The following is a 24,345-nucleotide window of genomic DNA, read 5'->3' on the forward strand; positions in this document are numbered from 1 at the left end:
AGGCACTGAAGCAAAATAAAATGAAGTAACATGAGATAAAAGGAACAACAAAAATCCACCCTTCCTGAATAATTCAGTTCCCTCTGCAGGGCCTCAGGCAGGAAGTGATGCCCAAGGACTGGATGGCGGCGTGCAGAAGGGTGGATGAACTGGCTAATACCTGGCTTGGGAAGCACAGCACGCAGTGCCCAGTGCATCTTGCTGGGACTTCTTTGCTTTTTCCCTCCCTCTGCTGAGTCTCGGGGGTTTGCTGTAGTACTGTTAGCCACGGTCTTGGGTCAAGCTGAGCCTTACACTGCAGAGCATCTAAAGAGAATGGAAGAACAGCACTGCAAAAGGTGTGGGTACATCTGCCTTATTCAGCACCCACTGCAACTTGGTACAAGCACTCAGAGCAAAGCTTGCCGTCAGGGTTTGATCCTACAGCTCTATCTGCTGGATGGGGAAATGCTGAGTATCCATCCTTCTGCGGTTTGGATCAGTGAGTTAAAGGAAGATCTGGAGTAAATGACATCCCCCTCCCCCGTCATTTACTTTTTCCTACTAAGTCCTATCCCCAGCCTCCTAAACATACTGACACCACAAAGGAGAAACAGCAGAGTGCCACACATGGGATGCACGAAGATAAACCTACTTTCCTCCCCCCCATTTCTACATTTTAGGAATGTGCAGGGAAAGACGTGCAAGAAAAGCACCTGTTTGTAAAACCATTTTCTGGCTCAAAGTTGTCTCTGTGTATTCTCCTTCAAGACTGTGTTCATTATATCATCAGAAACACTTTAAAACCTTCCAGCACTGCTAAGCCCAACCGCACCACAATTATACAGGAGTGATACAACAATGTGGCCATAAAAACTCTCCGGATGAGCTATTTCAGCCTTTCAAAACTTAAAAGCATCTGCAGTGTTTACCAGTTATTGACCTGCTTATATACAAAGAACCGTGTCCCATTCATGAAGTCAACTGACATCTCACTGATAGGAGATAGGAAAAACAGTCCCCACGCAGTGCTGGGAGCTGTGCAAACCCCAGGACTGCTCCCAGCAGCAACAATTAAATCCCAAACCAGTTCTTAACAGAAATCAGCAATGCTGAATACCAAGGTTTCAACTGAGAAAATGCAATTTAGGTAGGAGCTTCTGGTGGCTTAGCATGGCAACATTGCTGGTGCTCCAGGCCAGGTCAGAGACCAGTGCTGCATTTCCAAGTGCAGTGCCTTGGCCATTTTGGGGCACACCTGACCCCAAAGCCACACAAGTACACGGCAGCTCCCAGTAGCCTCCTTTGCTTCCAGATGCCCGAGAGCTGTGAGCATCACCTCCTGCCTCTGCAATGCTCACAACTGTTTTACTATTACAAAAACAAGCTCGGATCCAGCTAGGTCAGTCCCTGCACTCTGTGGGAACAGATCTTTGATAGCTGTTTATTTGCCCCATCTCATAACAGGGCCTCAATAAGAGCTCAGGGAAGCCAACTGCAAATGCATGCCAATTCTATACGCATCTGTTGCCAAATGAATACACACTCCTTGCCCTGTACAACAAAATCAGCCTAGTGAGACACAACCAAGACATCAGCCTGGGTGCTTGGCACAAGCAGGGCACTGGAATGAATTTTCTAATGCAAAAAGAAAAAAAAGAACCCCATTTTCTCTCCAGAGAGCATTTAAGCCTAGGAATGTTTTGTTCAGCATCGCTTTGGAACGCTCTTAAGCACAACCCGCCTTTACCAGCTCTTCCAACCAAGCTGTTACATACAGCTCCACTCCTGAAAATACACTTCTGGAATAAACGCCACTGATAAGCATCAGTGAAGGAATAACCATGAAACACCAGCAGCAAAACAATTCAAACATTCAACTCAGTACATGCAGGAATGAGGGTAGGGGGGAGGGCTGGGAGAGAGACTTAAACAACCCATCAGCACTGCTTTATTAAAATCTTTATTCACACAATGTTCCTTTATGCAGAACCCGACCCTGGGGGATACAAGTAGAAAGTTGTGATTGCACTCTGTTTTCTCATTAGCAACCTCCATTTGTGCAGCTGTTCCCAGGGGCAATCCTCCGACAGCTCCAACAGGGGTGGCTGTTTCAAGCATCTTGCTCCAGCTGCCACAGCAAATAAATTACCTTCTTAATAAATTACTATTTTTCAGTTGAAGTTTGTTTGGCAAGACACTCTCCAGTTCACTAGCTGCTGGAAGAGGAGCCAGTCTCAGGGGCTCCTCCAGCCCGAGTGCTGACTTAGGAAGGAGGAGATAGAGCATCATCAGCCATCTGCTGTTTCTTTTTAATTAGTTCTTGATTTCTGTGCTTCAAGTGCTCTGATATTACTAACATCCACAACATAACCGTTTGGTAACATCTGGAGCCGGGAATTACAGTGTGCAAAGTGAACAAGAAGTGCCACAAAACCCTCACTGACTTAAGAACAAAGCACTTGCCTAGCACGCGGCACTACTGCCAGAGAGTTGAGCAGATTCTGGTTTGCATGTGGATGCTGCCGCTTACTCCCTTTGCAACGGTTACAACTGAGTTTAACATTTCTCAGGGTTCCATATTCAAGCGAAACAAAAACAATGACTGCTGCCAAAGCACCAGAGATTATCACAATGCCAGAATCGGATCATCCTAATTTTGGGTATGAGAGGAATTGATTCTTCCTCCCTGCTGCAGAACACCAGGCTCCAGCAGTGCTGATAGTGACCAGGAGCATCAATATGATACAAATACAAAAGGAGAAAAGGAAAGCACCTATCTCCTGCACGCTTCTAAATGATGATGCTTGATTTCACGCCCTTGGCTTACAACTAAACCAATATAGTGCTTTAAATCTCTGATATACGTACTGATGGAAAACTCACCCCCAAGACTGATCTGACTGCAAAAGCTTTGGTGTAGAAGCCCATGACATACAAAGCATAAGCACTGAACATTAACTTCATAAAGATGGAGATGCTTTTTTGGAAACCTGTTGTTAAAGTCAAATGTAAACGATTAAGAGTGGTCAAATCAAAACTTCAAATGATTGTAGATCCACCCCAAAACATTAAGTGCTTAAAAAAATAAACATAACGTGCTTTACAGTTTCCCCTTTTGTGTAAATCCTCTTGAACTTTTTGGGAAACGAGCTTATATCCAAATGCCTCGGTGTAAGCCCCTTCTGCTTCAGAATGAAAGCATTCACCAGCCACCTGCTGCCCACAGTACCTCCAGCAATGTCAGCCCCAACTGCTCACACCTGTCCATGTGCCACAGCAGCGCAGCCAGTGATGACAGGTCAGCCCTTGGCAGCTCCTGCCCCTGCTCACACTCAGCTACCAGCTCCTGGCTCAGTGCTAAGGGGACACACAAGGCACTGCCCACACTGCCTACATGCACAAAGGACCGTGGCTTGTAGTACGTGTTACATTATCCTGTTCAGCAACAAATAGGCACCAGTTTAACACCGGTGTCCAAAGCCTGGCTGTGTGTTAGCCTTAACAAGCAGCACCAAGAAGTAATTCTAGCTCCAGTCCTGACTGTGAGGTGAGTCTGTGTTGTGGCCAAGTCTGAAAGATGTCTAGAAGAACATAAAAGCCAGTGTCAGGAAAACAGTCTCGTTCTGTTTTCGAGTTACTCTGCTCAGGCAGTACAAAGACTTCAAACTAAATTCCTTTTAAAAAGAAACTCTTTCACTAACACCTCTTTGATCAGGTATGACAGCAGGCGCAAGCAACAGGAAGCAGCTCTTCATCTTATCTGCCTGTCACCCTGCTGCAGAGCTAGAAAGATTTTGACAGACAAATTAAAGTTCTTAAGCTGACATTTTGCTGCTCTAGCTCATAAATCCAATGATACGTGATCATGCTGGGAAGTGATCCGTTTCCTTACTTCTAAGTACCATACTGTCTGAACTGAAAATTGATGTGAATTTGGTAAATATGGAAGTACAATGGAAGCTGTTTCCCTTCTGGAGACAGATTCAGACCTGCCACAAGTGCAACAAGTTTCAAGGAGCACAAGCTCATCTGCAGTGCAGACTGACACAATGCTGAGGACTAGCACAGAGAAGTGCTGCTCGTCCGCTCTGCAAAGCCAACTGGCACAGATGGTTCCTCACCTTACAGCAAAACCATCAGGAACTCCAGGATGGCCACCCTCCTGTCAGCACAGCACAGTGTGAGCTGCAGGAAGCAGCTGGGCAAGGCTGAAAATGCTCACAGCTTCAGAGCTCAGCCACAAAACAGTCCAGGCAGAAGGTGGGCCTGAAAAACTGCTGGTGCTCCACAGAACAGCAGCACCAAGCCGTGCGTACAGAAGCAAGCTCTCTCCGTGTGAGATTAGCTCAAGGTTCTCTCCACCCTTTAGGGCCCTTCCCATGGCTGCAGGGTACTGGGAAGTCCATCAATATACCTCTTTTTCAGCAGCACGGCACATCCAGATTCTCCAAATTAAACAGGGCATGCAGCAAGTAGCACAACTTTGATAAATGGAATCTGCTTCCAAGGACAGACTCTGTCCTCCTCCTCCTCAGCTACAATATAATAAAGATTTGGTTAATATTGACGTAGGACTGGAGGGGTGTTTCCCTAACTCAGACCTTGCCAGGTTCCTTACAAATGGGAAACAGTGAAGGACATGTGGGAACTTATTTTAACTCCTTAACTGTCAAGTGCTCATAACCACCCTGTCCTCCTAAGTCTTCAACCCTGTGCATAAATGTTTGATAGAACTGAAACGTTATCACAAGAGGCAACCCCCCTTCCCCAGTTTTTACTGAGGGTAACTGAGCTGAGAGGTCACCTCTCCCACCCCTAACGGCATTCTGAAGAACCTCCCACCCCCCGAGGGGTGCAACTATTCAGTCCAATAACCATTTTATTCACCAGTTCCTCATTTTCTAAAGAAGCAGTAAAATACCTAACCAGCTCACAGCTGATTATGTACAACCCTGAATCAAACAAAACTCGCAAGAGTGTATGTGGGGAAGAGAAGGGAGGAGGATCAGACTGTTCATCTCCATTTGTCCCTTCTAAAATCAGTCCACACATTAGTGTCTGTATTCCATACACTTCCACCAATACCGAGAGCCATTTTTATCCAGTGCAACATCCACTGCCGGCAATGGACACACCACAATGGCCATGATGCCCTTACAGGTACCGAGCCATGCAAGGCTCAAACTTCCCACCTCTCACTGCTGTCAGCCCAAGGTAAAAGCCAGCATCACCTCTGTTTCTCTGGCTCGGAAGCTTTCCTGTTCATTTCAGTCCGTCTTGGCCACAGCCTTTCAGAACTGATTGTGCTGTTTTTCTCTCTCTCTTTTTTTTTGTTTTGTTTTGTTTGTTTGTTTCTTAAAAAGGGAGTTTCATCTGTGTTCCACTACAATTACAAGTGAGACAGCGTCATCCTGTCTTCCACCAGCACAACATCTGGCCCAAACTGGTCTGTGCACTGCTTCACTGTAGCCAGAATGCTGAGAAGCCGCTGGTCTAGGGCATCCAGATGAGGGTCAGAAAGCACTGGTGAGATGGGGTCATGCGACATAGCAGTTTTTAAGGCAGACTTCAGTACTCCATTCTTCAGGTAATTGAGTCTGTTCCAGGTAGAAACCCGGATGCTGCAGAAGAAAAACAAGACACATCATCATACCACTGTCCAGTTAAAGTCCCATCAGTGCTAACTAAGGGCAGCCTCTTGAGGGAGCCTGCCACATGACGATGTTATCTACAGAAATGGTTTGGGAATAGCAGGGCCCAGATACAACTGCAGCACAGGCAATATACCTAGGTGTAACTTGCAGCGAAGAAGCAATTATCTAAAGTGACATAATTCTTACGTTACACAGGAACACTTTCAGCTCCTAGCAGGGAATTCCTCCAGCCCTGAGGCCTTCTGGACAAAGTTCCAAACACAAAATCAATAGTCTGTCTGTTAATGCAAAAACAAAACTCACACTACCTCAGGAAGAACATCACTGATGAGCAATTAATCACCAAGGACACTAATCTGTCAAAAGCTGTCTCTGAACTTCCACAGAAAGTGAACACATCCGTGATCTTTCTGCTTTAATTGCCATTAACTATTTTACACTAGCCCATCTAAATAGTTTGCTCCAGGAATCTCCCAGGATTCTCCTAGCACATTTTTGTGTTTTAGAATAAAAAGTTTAAAAAAGTCTAAACTCTTTTGTTTTTGATGGACTCTAAGGAAACAGGCAACGCAAGTGTTATAACAAACCAGTAGTTAAAACAATTCAGTATATGGCTTCTTCTAGTGGCATTTGCCTGGTATCAGAAGAAAGGGTAGCTGAAAAGCAGGCAATTGCAAAGTTTGCTAAACAAACTTCTCTTCTGGTTGTGTTTTGAAGACTCTACATGTAAGATTCCAAAAGTTTCTCATAAAACAGGAAATTAAAAATGCATTTAAAATTAGCACAGGAAAACTAAATAATCTGAAAAGCATTTAGTTTAACTGTTCTTCCTATGGCTTCTGCAAAAATGTTTCAGAATTTAAGCCAGGTGTACCGTAGCATGCACAGAGCCCTGTCTGGACCAAGCCAGGGTGAGAGCTCAGGCTTTCTGCAGAGCTGCCAGGTTTCCCAGGCCCCGAGGGATTCAGGAGACATTACCATCCACAGCCTCAAAGAACTCTAAGCTAGAGGCTTATTTTGGCAGGTCTAAAGGGGTCAACATTATCATGAAGTAACAGCTGCAGGAAATACATATAACAATATTTTCTTCTGAGTACTTGCATCTACTACTTGTTAATGAGAAGCAGCAATGGCCTGGTGAGAGAGGGGACCAACAGAAATTAACTGCCCACAGGCATAAAAAAAAAAAAGACTAAAAAACACAGTTTACCAGGCTGAAAACAAAAACCTGCAAAAACTGAAAGCCATTCTGCAAGCCACATCCTGAGCAGTGCTACAGTCTTGCTTAGAAATATCACTTGGAAATGAAGGCAGTTCAGTTGCTGGGTACACTAAGGTCTTAGTTTCTGTCAGGGAGAACTGCAACTATCATGTGAACTTCCATTTGGCAGGAGCTGGACGCAGGCAGCTGCAGATGCAAAGTACCTGCCATACTGACTAGGGACAGATTTGATTCAATGGCCTGGAGGTGAGACTGCTTCCTATAATGCCTTAATAAAAATGCATTTCTCAGCTTCCTGAGCATTGACAACACATCAAACAAACACAGTACTTCAAAAAACAGGAAAGCATTGTACCTGAGTATTTTCAGGTTGCCAGAAAGCTTCAAACATAATTTTATTGCAAATCTAAGGACAGCAATTGTATAAATAAAGTCAACAGCATCTCTGCACTTCACTTACATGCAGCACTGATACAGAGGAGCTAGGATGCTTCTTTCATCCAGGGCAGGGTTGCCAAAGCTGAAAAGCAAAATAAAAGCACACAAGTTGAACACAGTGTTGCTCACAACATCAACAGATTTGTATAGAACTCAAAAATCAATACTAGGCAATTTCATGCTCCAACAGCTCAAGTCATTTGAATGAGAACATAAATAGGTCATGACCAATTACAGAAATAACCCTCAACAGTGTCAGCTAACACACCAGACACATGGAAGAAACATGAGTGTACCCAGTTCTTCATCAGGTCAATGCACCTCAGGAAACAAACTTCAGAGGAGCTGAGGAATGCAGTTCATCTTGTAAAGTGGAGGAAAGTAGTAAGTAGTGACTCTGGACACAGAGCATGAATTTTGCCTGTTTGATATAGCTGGGCAGGGAATGAGTGACACAGCAGCCATGTGCTAGTTTAGACTGCCAAGTTTAGATCAACAGTTCAGTGTACACAGTGATCAAGCTTAACACTTCATGATCACGCACCCTAAGGGAGATCTGCCAAAAGAATTCAATTGTATTTTAACCTTCATCTAAACCACTCCTTTTTTTTTTTTTTTTTTTTTTTTTCCAGTTTCGATCCTTATAACATTGCTTTCAACAAAGAACTTTCCCCTCAGTAAAGATAACTTACCCTATGAGTCTGGCACTACTCTGCTCCAACAGTTCTCTTGTTAGTAGCTTTAAAAAGCTGTTTCCCTACACTAATCTCAAAGAAGCAGAAAGAATTTTACCCAAGCTTTCAAAAAATCAATTTACTTCTTGGCCTGTAAAGCCCCACCAGAAGTGTTTTTGTAACACCATGAGCACAAACCATAAAGAAAGGGCTGTCGTGACCCTCAAATATTACATTCACTTCCAGGGACTAATAAATTAGCAAACAAAAATTAACAAAATCCTCCCAGCCCACTGCCAGTGCATTACAGAAAGCCTTTTTCTTTTTTTTTGCCAAATTCACCTCGATCAATCTGAACGCAGCAATAATTGAGCAATCTCAAGGTAGAACACATCCTGCTGACATAATTGAAGGAGTGTTACTGAAAAGGCTAGCATATAAAGACAAAGTGCTCAACTCAGCTTCTTCAGACACATCAGAAGCAAAGGAAGAGGGAAGGAAAGGAATCCATAATATGGAAGTGAAATGGAGAAAGAGCAGACACAATAGTAAAGCTTGGCCTCAGGAAGGACTTCTCATCAGTTCCTCACAGTTACTACTACACTTCATTTTTGTCCTGATAACAGTTCATGTTTTATACAAAGAAATTATTTATTAAGTCCCTTAAATATTTTCCAATGTGTGGTTCTGCAAAAGTGGAATTCCTAATAATGTTATCATACCTGAAAGTATGTTTTTCCTCCTCTACCATATTTTGCTTTCAGTATCAGTTCTATCGTCATTTTAAACTTCTGTTAATATAGCAGACAGATCCAGAAGGCATGGAATGTCAAATCACCCAGAGCGATGTTATAAAGGGATCTGCTTATACCACAGCACTCACACATAGCAAATCCTACAACCTAACACTGCTTAAGACAACACAGCTGAGAGGGGTTCTGTGGTAAGAGAAGCAAACAAACCTTTAAAAAGCTGCTTCTAATAAATGAGTTCTACTGGATTAATTTGGGAGTTCCTGTAGTTTGACTAAGGCTTTACCCAGAACAATCATAAGCACAGCACAAAGTACAAAAGCCTCTGAAAGTTCCTAATATTTTGTGAGTATTAGGAAAGCAAGCTTTGGATTTTTAGGGAAAACAAAACAAAAAGCAATTAGTAACAGAATAGTAAGCAAGGGAAAGACAGAAAACAGAGAGAGCAGATAAATGTGAGTCCTCAGACCTGCTGAGGCCTGGCCACCAGGATTTCCCTTACTCTCACCTTTTAGCATTATCCAGAAGAATAAGCATACTGGCTCCTTCATCATCCTGAAAGCTCTCATAGTGATGCCGGTCAGCATTCCCAATCAAGTAGTCAAATATCGCCGTGTCAATGATATCCAGCAGACGGGGGCCCGAGTCGTAGGGTGAAGTCTTCTTCACAGCATCACAATAGCTTTCATCATATTCCCACCTGTAGGCCATCAAGAGAAATCAAACTAAATCTTTGAGAAAGATCCATCCTTGCACAGCACAAGTATTTACAGCCATCCCAGTATTCAATCATCAGTGCTTAAAGAAAAGCTGAGTGCAGCAAATCAAGGCTCTAAAAGAAAAAGCCAGACAAAAATGTCATCAGAAGAGTAAAACCCGTGTTAACACTCTACTGTACAGAGCAAGCCATAGTTCTAATAAAAGGTTTCATATCATCTTCCAACAGAACAAGCCCATTTGCTTACTCACTGATTGCAAGCCAGCAGTGCTTGGGCTGCCTCATGGCACGGATGGATGTCCATCATGACTGGTTTGCTCTCATTTCATCCAGATTTCAAGTACCATGGCTATTTTTACTGCTATGATCTGCTCCCATCAGCCTTGCTTTCCAGCTATCTCCTGACTGTTTTTCCTGTTTAATGCAAATAATTTCTTCATAGTTACTAATGATCTCCACTGGCTTCAAGAGAAGGGCCCCACATATGCTCATTCTATTTCACTCATAGTTGCCTCTTTCCTCTGCACCTTCACTTTTGGAATCTCTCACCTTCTCCATTGGCAAGATTCAAAGCTTCTCTGTTCTCTCCTTTTCTTATGCACATAGCCTGTGCACACACCTGTAGACTTAGAACATAAATATCACATCTCCATTCCCCAAAGCTCGGTTTCTAAATTTTCCCCTTTTCTTCTTCACAGTTTTCAGAGCTATGCACCACCACCACCAAATCAGCCAGATCTCTGGCATATTTCCTTTCCATCTGTCAACCTAAATAACAAGTACATCTATAACATCCTCCATGTAAAGAATGAAACGATCCTTTGCAAAATAGCAGTTGGCAATGCCTTAAACCATCTGCAAACTGGAAACAAATGGAGGAAACAAAAGCTGGAAGGACTGACATGCTCAAAAACGCGCAGATTAATAAAAGCTGAGAGAAGATCAGAATTTAACAACTAGGGCTGTCACACACCCCAGCCTCACCTTCTAAAGGTCTGGACTCAAAGCTCCAATATCCCATCTTACCCCCAGTTATCCAAAAGGAAAGCAACACAAAATTACCTTCTCAGTGCTTTTGTTAGCACTTCTCTAGTTCCCTCTTTCTTTTGCATCCAGGTCAAACTTGTATTCAATTTACAGCACAAACCCACAAGGCAAATGCCTCAAAATGCATTCTTCCTTGTACTGTGCACACTTCCTTTATGCTACCTACTCTCTCCCCTTCAAGCATTTCTCTTTATTTTACTTTGGATCAGTACTTAAATATCTTTGAAACAATGTTGAGCTATGCTCTGTTCTTCCCATTTTTCATTGAATTCTCAGGACAGATCTTCCTCCAACATCTATTACTCATTCTTACTATCTAATTAGCCTTGGACTTTGAAGGTCATGGATTTTATCTATTACATGTCCATTAAAAATTATGTAGACTAATGGCACCATATGAATTATGTTCAAGAGGCCAACTGAGGGCAGAGTATAAGCAGCGAGACCAAGAAGAAAACTCCTACGGTTACTTTTTCATAATTACCAGAAGCAGAAAAAAAGCAAGTGAGACATCTGGAATGTTTCGTTCTCCTGATGCCCTCAAAGTGAAATGCACAGCACAGTAAGATGTGGAACAACAGAACCACACAATCTGAATGAGTCAAGTTTAAACTACAGCATATATTAAGTGAGCACAGGTAAGACCCCTCATAAGCAGGTAGTCTATAATAAGAAAACAGTCCCTCAATAAAGAACACATTTCCAAGAAATTCAGTCAGTTAATACTGTAATTGACCGTGTCCTAAATACAGTTGATTTTGATTGGTTGAAAAGGAGATAATATCTTCTACTCAGAAATCCAACTGTACATTTAATAGCCTAAAATAATTCACGAATCCATTGGATGAGACTCCTTCTGAGAGCAATCACATCACTGGAACTCAACTGGAATTTCAGAACACCAACTAAAAGTCTTTCCACTTGTGGATACAGACTTGGTTTGGAGCTCAGTAAGCTTTTCCATCTGCTCTGGCCATGGCAAATAGATCAAACTCCAATTTAAACACTAATACACTACATCTACTGTACAAGACTACTAGATCCCATGTTTGATCTCCTCTGAAAGCATTTTTATATACTGAGCATGGTCCCCAAACACCGATGGTATCAAAATCAGGTTTAGTGGCCCAGGAGTCTTGGATCTTCAGAGACTGGAGTGACTGTATGGTGGAGTTACATAATGTGCAAGAAAAAGGCAGCACTTAGTACCATGGAAAACAATGGAAGTTCCTTTTTTGCTCACTTTAATTTGAATCTCATCCCACACCTCTTGACTTCTACTGCTGTATAAAGAAAGGCACTCACAAAACTCCAGGTTTAGAGAAGACCTGCTCCTTAATTGGCCATTGTATTCAAGGGTTATTCTAGAATATATTATTCACATATAAAGACTAACCTTATCATTGTCTCATACCTGGCAAGTTTGCCTTCACGGTAAGTCCTACCCCACGGGTGCCGATGCTTCTGAAGAGGCCAGACATCCGGTAGCCAGAGAGTCACTGACCCCTCCATGATGTCCCCATCTGCACAAGCTGGTTCTGTTTCCCGACAATAGTAGCACTTTCCATAGAAGCAAGTACTATTACCTTAAAAAAATAAAGATCATCAAAAAGCAGAACTTAGTTTGAGGGAAATTCAGGAGCATGTGGTTGCAGCAGAGCCTTCCCTGCAACAGCATTTCACTGCACTTGACCTCATGCTTCCTCTCTCTAAGAGGGAGAGGCTCAGAAGGGATTAAACAGACATCTATTCATTCAAAACAACATTAAGGACTTATACTCAAAGGCGAGAGTAATTGTATTTTCCCAGAGCAATTGTATTTTTATCACACAGAGATAATACAACACTGTGCTATCACCGAGTTTTTATGACCCCTTCCTAATCCTTGAGAACTTGACTTTGCAACCTTAGCACTGTTTGCTTAATATGCTGCTTCTTTTCTTTCTTTCTTTTTTTCCCCTTGAAAACACTGACTGAAAAGAAACAAGTGAAAAAAAAGCAGAACTCAAATGGAGTAGGAGATCTGAGACCCACGATGTATCTATGCTACATGAGCGGACTCAACGGGGAAACAAGCTGTTGTTCCTACAACCCAGGAACACAGTAGTGTCAAAGGTTTCATGAATGTCTTCTGACAGGAGAGGAATGAAACCCTGCAGTCTCTAGTCTTTTAATGGCTTCTAAGCCTGTAATCCACTTGCCTGAACTAACATCTTTAACTTAGCCTTTTCTGTTTCATCCTCCTAGCCTCCCTTGGCTTGAATCTTGCCAAGTCAATCCCAGTTCCACTCTCAGAGACCTTCCAAAACATTTGTCAACACTGGTATCACAAGGAAGAGACACACTCCCTGTCCCCTCTTTCTCCAGCTCTACATTCACCATCCTCCCCAAATACTGACACGTTTTTCACTTCCCATCCTTCTGCCATGGGTTCAAATCCCACATCATAATCCTTTAGTCAGACAGACTTTTGTGGTCCCCTATTCACTGAAACCTGGCTCTTATACTCCTAGCATCGCACCTGGACAACTAAAGGACATCAGACATTTACAACATGGAATTTGAAGCAGACCAGGTCCCTACTTACACAGAAAGCCCTGCAAGTCTCTCTTCCTATCCATGGCTTACAGCAGGTCTACCAAAGGACAGAATTCTAAGAGATTCTAGCTGCAGCTCTAGAAAATCCGTAGAGCATTCATGGGCTACCTGCTCTGTAAAACCTCAGAAATTTTGGCAAACGTGAGAGATCTTCCCCTCTCCCCCAAGCAATCTTCTCCCAGTACCACGATTTCTGTGCTTCATGCTTTGTAGAACAAGAAGTTCCAAGAAATCTAAGGAAAGGCAATGAAAATTCTTTTCAAGCCAGTGTTGCTGCTAGAAGATTGCTTAGTTATTTTGGCTGGAATGAGAAAAAGTAAATTCTGCCTGTGGCAGACACCCAGTCAGAGTGCAAAAGGTTTGGCACAGCAAAGTCACCGTCTGAAAGCTCAGCCTTATAATTGAAAGTGTTATGTTAACTCAGTAGGTGAGACTACCAGCAGCACCTGTAATAGAAATACATACAGACACGTATAGCAGCTGTAATGAGCAACCATTGCTTAGTTCATCCCATCAAAAATGAACCAGCAACAATTTGGTATTTTACAGGGAGCCTGAAGAGTTAAGGCTGCACTCTAAGTCCCTTCTTGATGCTTGATGACCACCTGGCAGGAGTTCATGTTAATCATCTCTAGTGAGCATTATTACTGTAAACAACATAAGGAAGTTCTGACATGGTTATGAATGCTTACCAGAGTCCGATGTGGCACAAACATCATCTAATGCCAACCAATGCACCAGCTCTATAAATTATCCCAAACAACCACTGTGTTCACATTAAATGCAATTCCATTCTTCTCCTTTCAGGTCTTATCACAGACTTTTCTAACTGCTTCTGGGAAAATGAATAACTTCCTTACTCAAAAAATCCTCATCTGTAACAGCAGCATTAGGGAACACAGAAGTTACAGATGGAAAAACTACTTGGAGAAAATAAGGCTCTCCTCCCCCACCAAATGGGGTTATACAAGCATTACGATCTCTCCTGGCACAGAAAGAGGCTTACCAGCTTCCTGTATCATGGTTAACTGTTCTATAACTGTGTCAGAATCCCACAGTTCTTTTTTCCATTAAGCATTCTTCTTTACTGGGCTGGAGAATCCATGCAATCCACTTACCCACAGTCATGAAGGTACCCAGAAGCTGCTCTGTGGCAACGGGTTTGATCTCCGTTCGTAGATTCACAAACCTGCCAACAACCAGAGGAGCTCGTCGGAAACCTAGAATCCTGATTTGGGTGAAAAAGGAAAGAAAAACCCACAAAACACAAGATGAGGAATGAGAATGAACAACATGGACAGCAGTTCTGAATTAAAAATAACCAAACAGTACACTGTCTGTCTCTGTGCTGTTGTGCAAAATCAAGATGATTTGAGACCAGGGAATAAAGTTGGAATGCTGCAGCAACCTCCTTACTGCTCCAAGGCAAAGAAAGGAAATTCCTTTTCCTGAAGTGCCTGCATGTTAGACTTACTTTACAGGATATCAGTGACAGTTCTTTATTAGGCCATTTGCAGCAGAGCAACACAGGATGCATCATGCTCCAAATCTCAGAAATTGAACTTTGTGCCAGAAATATCTATCATCTGCTTTGTGAACAGGATCAAGCAGCAACCATATGGTCTTTGGGCTGGTCACCTGCAAAGATCATTCATTTGTGGGAATTGCTACCTAATAAAATGTCATGCTTAAGCTCAATTCAATCACGCTTGAAAGTACACAGTCTAGAAGTCTGGCCTTTGAACAAGGGACAATCAATGCAGCAACACTGGGAGAGTCTCTCATTAATAGCTGTGGTTTTGTTTCATTTTTAGTGTGTGCTTTTTTGCTGGTTTTGTTTGTTATGGATAACCAACATATGAACCCTATAAGTACAAAATAACTCTAAGAACAGGCACCTGTGTGAAAGCAGAAGACATGCATGAAGACAAAACAGATAAGCAAACTTGAGAAAATGTGGGCATTACAAGTAAACAAATGTAGAACCTAGACCTGGAAAACCTGTTGCTGTTGCTTCGGGCTCACAGCTGAAAGCCCAGAACTCTGGACTGCACAGCCCTTCCTTCAGACATTAACACACAGTGTCACTCAGGTCCTTTCTGAAACAATGGCATCTTGGGCCAAAATATCTAACTGTCACCACAGCAACCAATGTACATGCTAGTTCTGAGGGCATGGAGCTCTTGCTGGGTATTCTTGAAGAAAACAAGAATACAGAGGTACATATCCAAGAAGAGATTCTTCCAAATATGATGCTCAGTCTTCTCTTCAAATACCTCACAAAAATCTTTAATGACAGAAATCTGCATAGACCTGTGAGATGTAGTTTCTCAAGAAACCCTTATCATTCTAACCCTAAAGTGACGTGACACTGGCAGGTGAGAAACAGCTCACATCTGAGGTTTATCTGTCAAGGGACTAAAAAAGCCTTTAACACAGATGATAAAACCAGGTAGCGCAATAGTTCCATACCTATCCAAGTGAAAGGCTGCCACTTCTGCATTGTGTCTGTCATAGCCAGCATATGGTTCTCCTTCCACTACATAATCCCTGGCATACCTGTAATTGAAGTAAGAAAGAACGAATCAAGCAGGATTTCCATCAGTTTAGCTGATCAGAGTAACAAGTGCAAGAACAGTGCTAAGTTAGACATTCTCTGGGTCACTTTCAAAATGACTGCATATGGAAGATGGAAAATTATTAATGATTTTAAATAGAGTACAAACCATTGAAATAGTAAATAAGGAGGAAAGATCAGTAATTTACAGTGGTCTCAAGAGCTTGGGAAGCAGTGCCCATTCAAACTAATGAGTTTTAATTCAACCATAAGCCAAGCCACGTCTAAGAAGAAAGAACACAGACCCAGAAACAAAACAGGGGCCTACTTATACTGGAAAGCAGCATCTCTGCAAATGATTTGGGGGTTAGAATGGATTGTAGATGAACATGAAAATAAAACCTGATATTGTGGCAGAAATGTCAAATGCTATCTTTAGTAGTTTTAAAATCACTAAGTGTGAATCTGAGAATGCAGGATATAAAAAGGCTATTTATTCTGGTGGAGAAAAGACAATTACCAACAAGAAATAGAAATCTGACATGCATCACAACTGCATCCTCTTCTTTTTTTTGACAGATGTCAGTTAAATAATCAAAGCAGAGAAAATTCAGAGATTCACATTATCTGAATCAGGCCTAGATTTGCATTCTTCAGATAAGCATAAAATAATACAATTAATACCAAGCAAATGGGTGAAACACAGCACACTGTCACATAAAGGAAGGTAAAATCAGGTTTCTTATTTTCCCATTTCCACCTATGAATCTAACTGTGTAAACCGGATGTTTTTTCAGCAGACCTGGGGTTCAAGCAGTAGCAGTGCAAGTGAAGCCGCAGGGCTCTGATGTTTTAACACTATGCAGAGAAGATCTCTGGAGCCAGACAACATTTCATCAGTCTGAGCAAATGCTCTGGCTTCTCTGCAGGGCAGCTCAAGAAAGAATTAACCAGCACTAGGTGCCACGCAGGCTTTGGAAGGAAGATTTGAGAGATTCCTTCCAAATTTGACAGTTGCTCCAAACAAGCATCTTGCTTCACATAAACCACTGACATGCAGTGGTAGCAACCATTAATCATTATTCACTTAAGCTAGATTTTGAGTAATTTTGAAATGAGATAGCCACCCTCAGAACACCGGCTCAAAGCCATGTCTTTTGTATACATTTACAACAGACTTGTGAAAGCATGATCACATTTTGGAAGCTTCAGAGTTAAGTGTATTGGCAAAACGCAATCAACTTCTTGCCTCCACACACACAGTAGGCATCGAGCATTTCCTAGGGCAGAGGCAGCAAATCAAGAGCATCCATTCTTTTCCAGCCAGTAAGCACACTCAAAGAGGTTGTTCAAAACGGTGACTTCCACACAGCATTCAGGTCAAAAGCTAGCTAAGCAGACTATCTTGCAATAATACAAGACTACCTACAAGAGCAGCTGTTCAGCAGTTGCCAACAGAACACGAGTCCATCAGCTGTCCTCACCTGTGGCCATATTGCCTAGCACTCCTATAAACTCCCTAGCATTCCTGTAAACACTCCCAGAAGCACAAGTTCTTGCAGAACAGTCACTGTGCTTGCTTGCACAGGCATCCCATTATTGGGATGTTATTTAATGCTTGGTGATGCTCTTTATAGCACCCACTTACACAGAAAACACTATAAAAATGCCATGCCTTGTCATTGCCCTCACTGGTCACAGTGCCTGCTGTACCACCAGCACTCTTGTGTGAAAAGTTCACATGGTTAAACCCAGCACAGGTCAGTAAATGACCACGTGGAAACAGGGCTGCAAGCTCCAGATGTGAAGGGCGGATGTTTTTCCTCATTCTCTAATCACTCATTAACATGACAGAAAATCTTTATGCTCCTCAATCCAATATCCTTTGGAGAGATATGTATCACTCTGTGATGACACTTGCAATTTGCAATGCACTCCCATAAAACACAACTACCTTACCTTTTTACATCTCTTTCTTTTCTCCTCATCCCTTTCCCTGAAGGCAAGCAGTTCAAAAAGCTTTACAGATGAGCTCAAGATTTCATAAGCATTCCATCATGTCAAATTTCCCTTCAGGCCACTATAAACAGAGGCCACACCAAGGAAGTATCATTGCTTGCCCATTCTTAATTTGCTGCTCGAGTATTTAGTACTGGCAGCTGAGAAATGCAGGGGTTTTTGCTCTGACCTACAAGTCATCTTTACAGTCTTAACACAGCTTCACCAGACACCCAGATATGCTTTTAAGACCACTGTGAACTTTCGCTCCTTCCTTATTCCTGAACTGCATTCTCCCGTGGCACCTTAACATGACTTTTACTGAGAAAGACCCTCCACGCTGCCAGAACCAGCACTTCAGAGTAAGGAAGATGCTGCTCATAACAATCAGGTTTAATCAACATTCCTGATAGTTGTTTCAAGGTGTACAGCCAGAGACAACTGGCTCGGTAACCTCAGGTAACCAGGGGACCAGCAAGGCTCTCTATTGTCTCACAGGTAACAGAATGACCTTTCTGTTTGCCTGCAAATTTTTAACACAGATAAATGCAACAACATAAATAAGCGAGGCAGCTATTAACTCCACCACTGAAGACAATATTTACCTCTTGGGTTTGAAAACAACCTTCTGTCCTCCTTCAAGTATTAGCAGAGCTTTCAGCTGGGTCCCTTTGTATCCCACATCAGCTTTTATGATTTTCTTTGTTGACATGGCATGCATTACAGCCCCCAGCTCGGGTGTCTCCTCAGGGTACACCTCGCGGGGCACGACCCACTGGGCTGCAATCTCCCAAGGGGACTGCAAGGTATGGTCAAGTCGGGGGTCCAGCTCTACACGCAGGCTGGCCATCATGCGGTGAAAAGCGCGCTGGTCCTCCCGGTTGGCAGCTGAAGTGTCCAGGTTGTCAATGAGGAAAACTTTTGTGAAAATGAAGATGACAAGGAGGATGGCCAGCAGCACAACCCGCTGCTTTAGCTTCATGGTGACCCTGGGCCCTTCTCTTCTGACCCTTTCTTCTGAATGTTACGGGAAGTCTGTTGGAGACCAGCTGAGGAGCGGGGAGTTAGCTACTAAATTTCATTTGTAACTTGCATCGTAACAGACAGATTGCAACTGAAGCATCTCCTGGAACTCCTGAAAGTAAACAAAACACACATTTAAAAGATCGCCTTCCCACAGGCTAAAAATCAATCCATTCTTGGAACATAAGTCTGGATTATCTACAGTTATATCCTAAAGCCCAAGCATTTCTGTTATGTTTTACTGCCTCCCTGTAGCCTGTATGCACACAGAAGGCAATTTGCCTGATACCATCTCCATGGAGCCAAAAATCACAAGTTTGTTGCTAGCTACAACTACAACATCAGAGACTTCTGCAGAGAACTAGTTTCAGCTGATGGCTCCAACTGCACCAACAGCCTTCCATCAGTAGAACACACAACCTCCAGTTTTCTCAAGAGAGATGTCCCAGGTAGGCCCTCTGACATCTAACAGTTATAACAGCTTCACTGCCTTATTTCCTGAAGGTGTTAAGACTTAATTTATTGCCTTTGATTTGTAACCACTGCAATTTACTCATCTTTCCTCCATTCTTAAAAGAAAAGCGACAACTTCACTTTCTTGTGGTTAACTATACATCTCATGCAGTCAACCATAACACCTGTAACCACAAAAAACACACAAAGCATCTGTAATCTCAACAACAACTGAGCTTCAGTTCAACAATTCAACTAACAAGAAGAAAAACAGGAAACACCAGCGTTGCCTTGTCCCAAAAAACTTACTCAGCACAGTTAAATTCACAACGCTTGTTTTAATGGTGCTGCAAGAGGTGCCTCACCTCTCAACAAACCTATAACCTGCAGTGATGCACTGCCATCATGCCCTGCCTGCACAGCTCACCAGGGCTGCAATGGCTCTGCAACCACCAGGCAGCCCAAGGATCAGCCAAGCTTAGTTCAGCTGGGCCTTTACCACACCATCCATTTTGCCTCTTAAACACTTCCTACAAAACCCATCCACAAAATCTCCTAACGATGGTGAATTAAAAGTGAAACCCAGACACGGAGCTTAACACCCACAGCAACTTAAAAACCCTATGGAGAGCAGAGAACAGGGAGAAAGAAGGCTATCAAGCATCAGGGATGCTTTAAACCAGCACTGTGGTCCTGTGCTAACCACGTGATGTTAACTTTAATCTACTGGAAAATAGGCGCTTGTACAGATAGTGAAAGACAACAAAGCCAGACGTTTATATGGTAATTAAAACAAATTACTGCTCCTCTCTGTTCTGTGGAGGCAGCCTGTATTTCTGCAAACAGCACATCCATTTGCATACTGCGTGCTGCCAGCGTGATAACAAGAAGCACAGGCAAGGAAGACATAGTTGACCTGAGAGCCCTAACTCTGGCAAGTACAGAAAGAAAAGTATTTCAGAGAGCCCTAAATAATCATAGGATTCTTAAAGCTGAAGGAAGCAAAGCAGATCAGGCTATATCCAAGTCCCCAGTCATAATTTCATACCTTCCTTTCTTAAAAATGAGTAATTCTAGATCATTTTGAACACTGCTGCTATCAGTGCCCTCTTCCACTCGTTTCACAAATCCATTAGTTCGCACAGCACTGCACAGAAGAACAGTCGTTCCTCTCAGAATGGTCACCTCCTTATTGTGAGATACGTATCCATCCACACGTATGTTTTAGTCCTGGACTGATCTGCAGGCATTTCTCTAGGGGTGTTTTGGGCTGGGGAGAGGGGGGAGAACACAACTACTGCCACCACGTAAATTAAAGGTCATTTACTCATCCTTGGTCACAGCTCAAACTAATTCCAGCTGAAAGCCTCCAACTATGTAGATAGAAGCCAGCAAAAGAAATTAAATCTTTGCTACGAGATGTCTCAGTAGTTCCCTTAAGTGAAAAAGCAAAGCTTCCCCCCCACGTTACAGCACTCCTCCTCATGCTCTGATGGAGCCCTGAGCGTGGCTCTGCTCTCTGCAGCTCTGAGCCCACCGACTCCTTATGACATCCACCACCAGAAAGAGACATCAGCCGCTTTTCTCTAAGAATCAACCAAGCACCCCGAGGTTGCTACGTGATCGATTCCGCACGCTGGCTGCACAGTCTGCACATGACTTGTTAGGTGCCAATGTGATGCTCGTTGCTGTACGAAGCGAGCCAGCAAAAATCAATCTTTTCATCAACAAGTTTACCATGGAGAACAAGAGCTTCATCTTTATTGTTTGAAACTCAAGGTAGTAAGAGTGACAGCACTGGGGCACTGTAACAAGTATTTATCTGCTTTGGAAAGTAATTTTTCCCAAAAGGACAACTGGTTTCCTTCAAATGAAAAGCACAAGTTCTTGTCGCAATGGATTGGAAAACAGGATTATGAGAGCTCAGGGCATGTGAAGCTGGTCCTGGAACAAGGACAGAGATGAGAAGGGTGGTCACAGAAAGAAGGGAAATAACGGCAACAGTGCCACTTTTTAATAGGGGGAAATAAAGGGGAGAGAACTCCATGGAACAAAGGGCAAAAGGGCCAAGGAGAAAGTGAGGGACTGAGGTGAGCTCTGAGGAGACCCGACAAGGAAACGGTTCCAGAAGCAAATGGGGAACACAAAGCACAAAACTTTTTGCCCCACACCAGGCAAAAAGGAGCAAGAGAAGCCACTAGGCTTACACCACAGGAACACGGCAAGTCTGAAACGATACCAAGCACCCTGAATAGCGAAAGGCACCAGAGTAGGGAAAGGCAAAGAACGTTTAAGCCTCCAAACAGAGCTAACAAGACACAACAGGGTAACTCAGAACAACACACCTTCCTCCTACCACAGGGCAGCCAACACTCATCTCTCGCTAAGCTCAGGTGACTCTAAAACTGCTGTGTTCTTTGGGTTCTTTCCCCCCGCTCTCTCCAGCTAGTATTATCAAACAGAACACATAACACAAAGAATCTGTCGCTTTATCACCCAAACTCCATCTCCATGACACAGAACTACAGAAAAATCCACTTCCCTCCCTGTCATTTTCCTATGCTTCTGATCAACCAGAAGGACAGACACAACCACACCAGCTTTTTGATACCACAGTCAACCGGCAGGTCTGCACCAAAAATGCTTCTGAATTTTCACCATTTCATCAGGTGATTACCTGATCAATTCTGCCTCTCGCTACAGCCAAGTCCATATTCTCAGTAACTAATGAGTCTTCCATGACAATACCTAAAGAGCAGCATCTTCTAATTATCATGGTTAGGCTATTATGATTAGGTTGCAGTTGGACCTGATGTCCCATGCACACAAACACCTGAACTGAAGCATGCTACAGACTACAAATGGCAGCGAGCTCACAGGTACAGCCAGCAGCATCCAAAGCTAGCAGAGGACAGCCACCTGAGCAGCCATCCAAAGCAGGACGGCCACCTGAGCAGCCATCTCTGGAGCATTTCTGTGCAACACACTCCAAATGATGGAAAAGGTCCGCGTGGTGCAGAAGTTTGCTCCGTTGGCAGCAGGCCACAAAAAACAACAACGCAAGGTTCAAACAGACAACCTGAAACAAATACAGTTATGCATGCTCTAATTCCTATTTAAACACACGTTTTCTTTTCCTACACCTTTTGGAACCTCCTATGAAAAGGTCCTTGACGGTTCTTCCAGTAAACCTCAGGAAACGCCTTAAGAAACAGCACACACACAGCAGTGACATTTAACGTGCTTCAGTCTCGGCAACTCAATGTGCCTTCCTGCCCTCCTGCCCAGCTCCTGCAAGCTGTGTTATTCCAGCTTTGGCTGCCAGGCTCCCAGACCTCTTTGCCTACATTTTTCATCTCATTCTGTCACTTCCACTCTCCGTGTGCTGAGCTGTGCACTAGTTTAGTAACCCGGCACACAAAGCTTCATACGTACCCACTTGACTGCTATTGTAACCTCTCTTTTGCTTTAAAAACACCCATTTTCCCGCAGGCCAAACCCCAGTGCCTGCCTACGCTTGAAGTTTTCTTTACATAAGCAAAACTAAACCTGCAGTTTCCAACGGAGGCGCAGACCGGCCGGGATCACGGAGCGCAGCCCCGGCCGTTGGTGCCGCGCACACCGCACCCAGCGGGCGGCGGCTGCCGTCTCAAGGCGATAAGCGCTCGGACGGCACCGCGTTCGCCGCTCTCCTCACAGCCGTGCGAGGGCGGCCCCGCGGGCCGTGCAGGTGCCGCTCCCTCACCGCGGAGCGTAACGGTCCTAACGGCTCCTGAGCCCCCACGCGCGCCGAAGGGCTCCCAGGCCGGAGGCGCTCCGCCGAGCCCCGCGGCGCCCCGTGCAGGGGCGTGCCCGCCCTCAGGTGCCACCGTCCCGCCGAGCCTCGCGGACGGACTCGGAGCGGATCGGAGCGGCCCTCCGCCCTCCTCCCGCCGCTCCCCGGCCCCGCGCTCACCGCGCCCCGCAGCCGCGCTCCCGCAGCCCGCCCGGCGTCGCCGCCAGCCCCCGCCAGCTCCCCAACATGGTGCCGCCCGCCGCCCCGGGCCCGCCCCGATCGCCGCCCAATGAGAAGCCGCCGTCCCCTCGCCGACGGGACGCGGCGCGCCCGCCCATTGGTCGGCGCCGAGCGCCCCGGTGCTCCCTCCGCCAATGGGGACGGCGGAAGAAGCGCCACCTGCGGCCGGCCAATGCGGCGGGAGGAAGGGAAGGCGGGCATTAACCCCGTCCTGCCCGGGCCCGGCCGTGCCCCACAGCGCCGGGACGGCGCGTGTGAGCAGGTGCAGGTGTGAGCACCAACAGCAGAGCGCACTCAGCGCGGCGCTACGGCCCGGTACGGGGCTACAGTACAGCTGCGTTACATCAGAGCCTCAACAACAGCCACAGCACCTTTGCACTTGGGATGCAACCTTTCTTGTGCAGAGCAGCCCTGCGGGGTTGGTGCAACGCTCCGCATTACGCTCGCATCCTCACAGCACCGCTCGCCTTACCATTGGCTCGCTCTGACCTCATCCACGTGCATGCAAAAAGCCTCCCCAGCATCACACCGTAACAGCTGCAGCCAGACGCAGGACGCTTCTCTTGTGCAGCGTTACTGCTAGAGGGAAAGGTACTCCTGCGCGCTCCTGCTATGTGCATATATACACACGTCTGAATAGCACCCTCCGGTTGTTACCGACCACCTCTCTGCTGACTCCTCAGCAAATTCAAATGTCAAACCCGACCACAATTCTGGCTTTCATTATGAATTAGCACATCAATATTGAAGTGCCGAGCACTGTAGCCATAGAAACACTGAGAGTTGCAAGGGGGGCCGGGTGGGTTAGCTTATGGGATGGTGTGGGATAGAGGGAGGAGAGCAGTTGTGATGGGCCATCATCTTGGAGAGCTGGCAGGCAGGAAAGCTCTGCATCCTTTGCCAAGGAGGCAGCAGAGTGCAGGGAGAGCATGAAAAAGAGATGATAGAACCACCAACAAAACCTGAACTGGTACTGGGCACGGGAGCTCAGGCTGGGGAACAAGGTCTGACTGGGGGAGAGCAGGCCAAGGACAGCTCCAGAGCTGGGCCCAGTGCGGGAAGGAAGCCAGAGAGACTGTTAAATAATTCTATCTGCTCCAGGAAAAATCTCAGCACACTCAGAAGAAAAAGCTTTACATCATCACAGTCCCTGTCACCAGATGCTGCACAGATCTTCCTGCTCAGAGAGGTGTGTGATCCCAGCAACAGGCTGA

The 24,345-nt window shown here is 44.6% G+C and overlaps 1 protein-coding gene across 1 annotated transcript; it reads right to left on the reverse strand.

Moving 5' to 3' along the window:
- Positions 1-4,851: 4,851 nt before the first annotated feature.
- Positions 4,852-23,161, reverse strand: FAM20B (FAM20B glycosaminoglycan xylosylkinase). Its single transcript, XM_072343886.1, has 8 exons — positions 23,072-23,161; positions 18,246-18,775; positions 15,558-15,644; positions 14,204-14,313; positions 11,902-12,073; positions 9,231-9,422; positions 7,319-7,378; positions 4,852-5,603 (listed from the first exon to the last, which is right to left on the reverse strand). Exons 2-8 carry the CDS (start codon positions 18,620-18,622, stop codon positions 5,372-5,374), a joined length of 1,230 nt encoding a protein of 409 aa, XP_072199987.1. The 5' UTR covers positions 18,623-18,775; positions 23,072-23,161; the 3' UTR covers positions 4,852-5,371.
- Positions 23,162-24,345: the final 1,184 nt, after the last annotated feature.

The sequence above is a fragment of the Excalfactoria chinensis genome, chromosome 8 (genome assembly GCF_039878825.1).
Source record: "Excalfactoria chinensis isolate bCotChi1 chromosome 8, bCotChi1.hap2, whole genome shotgun sequence".
NCBI lineage: Eukaryota > Metazoa > Chordata > Aves > Galliformes > Phasianidae > Excalfactoria > Excalfactoria chinensis.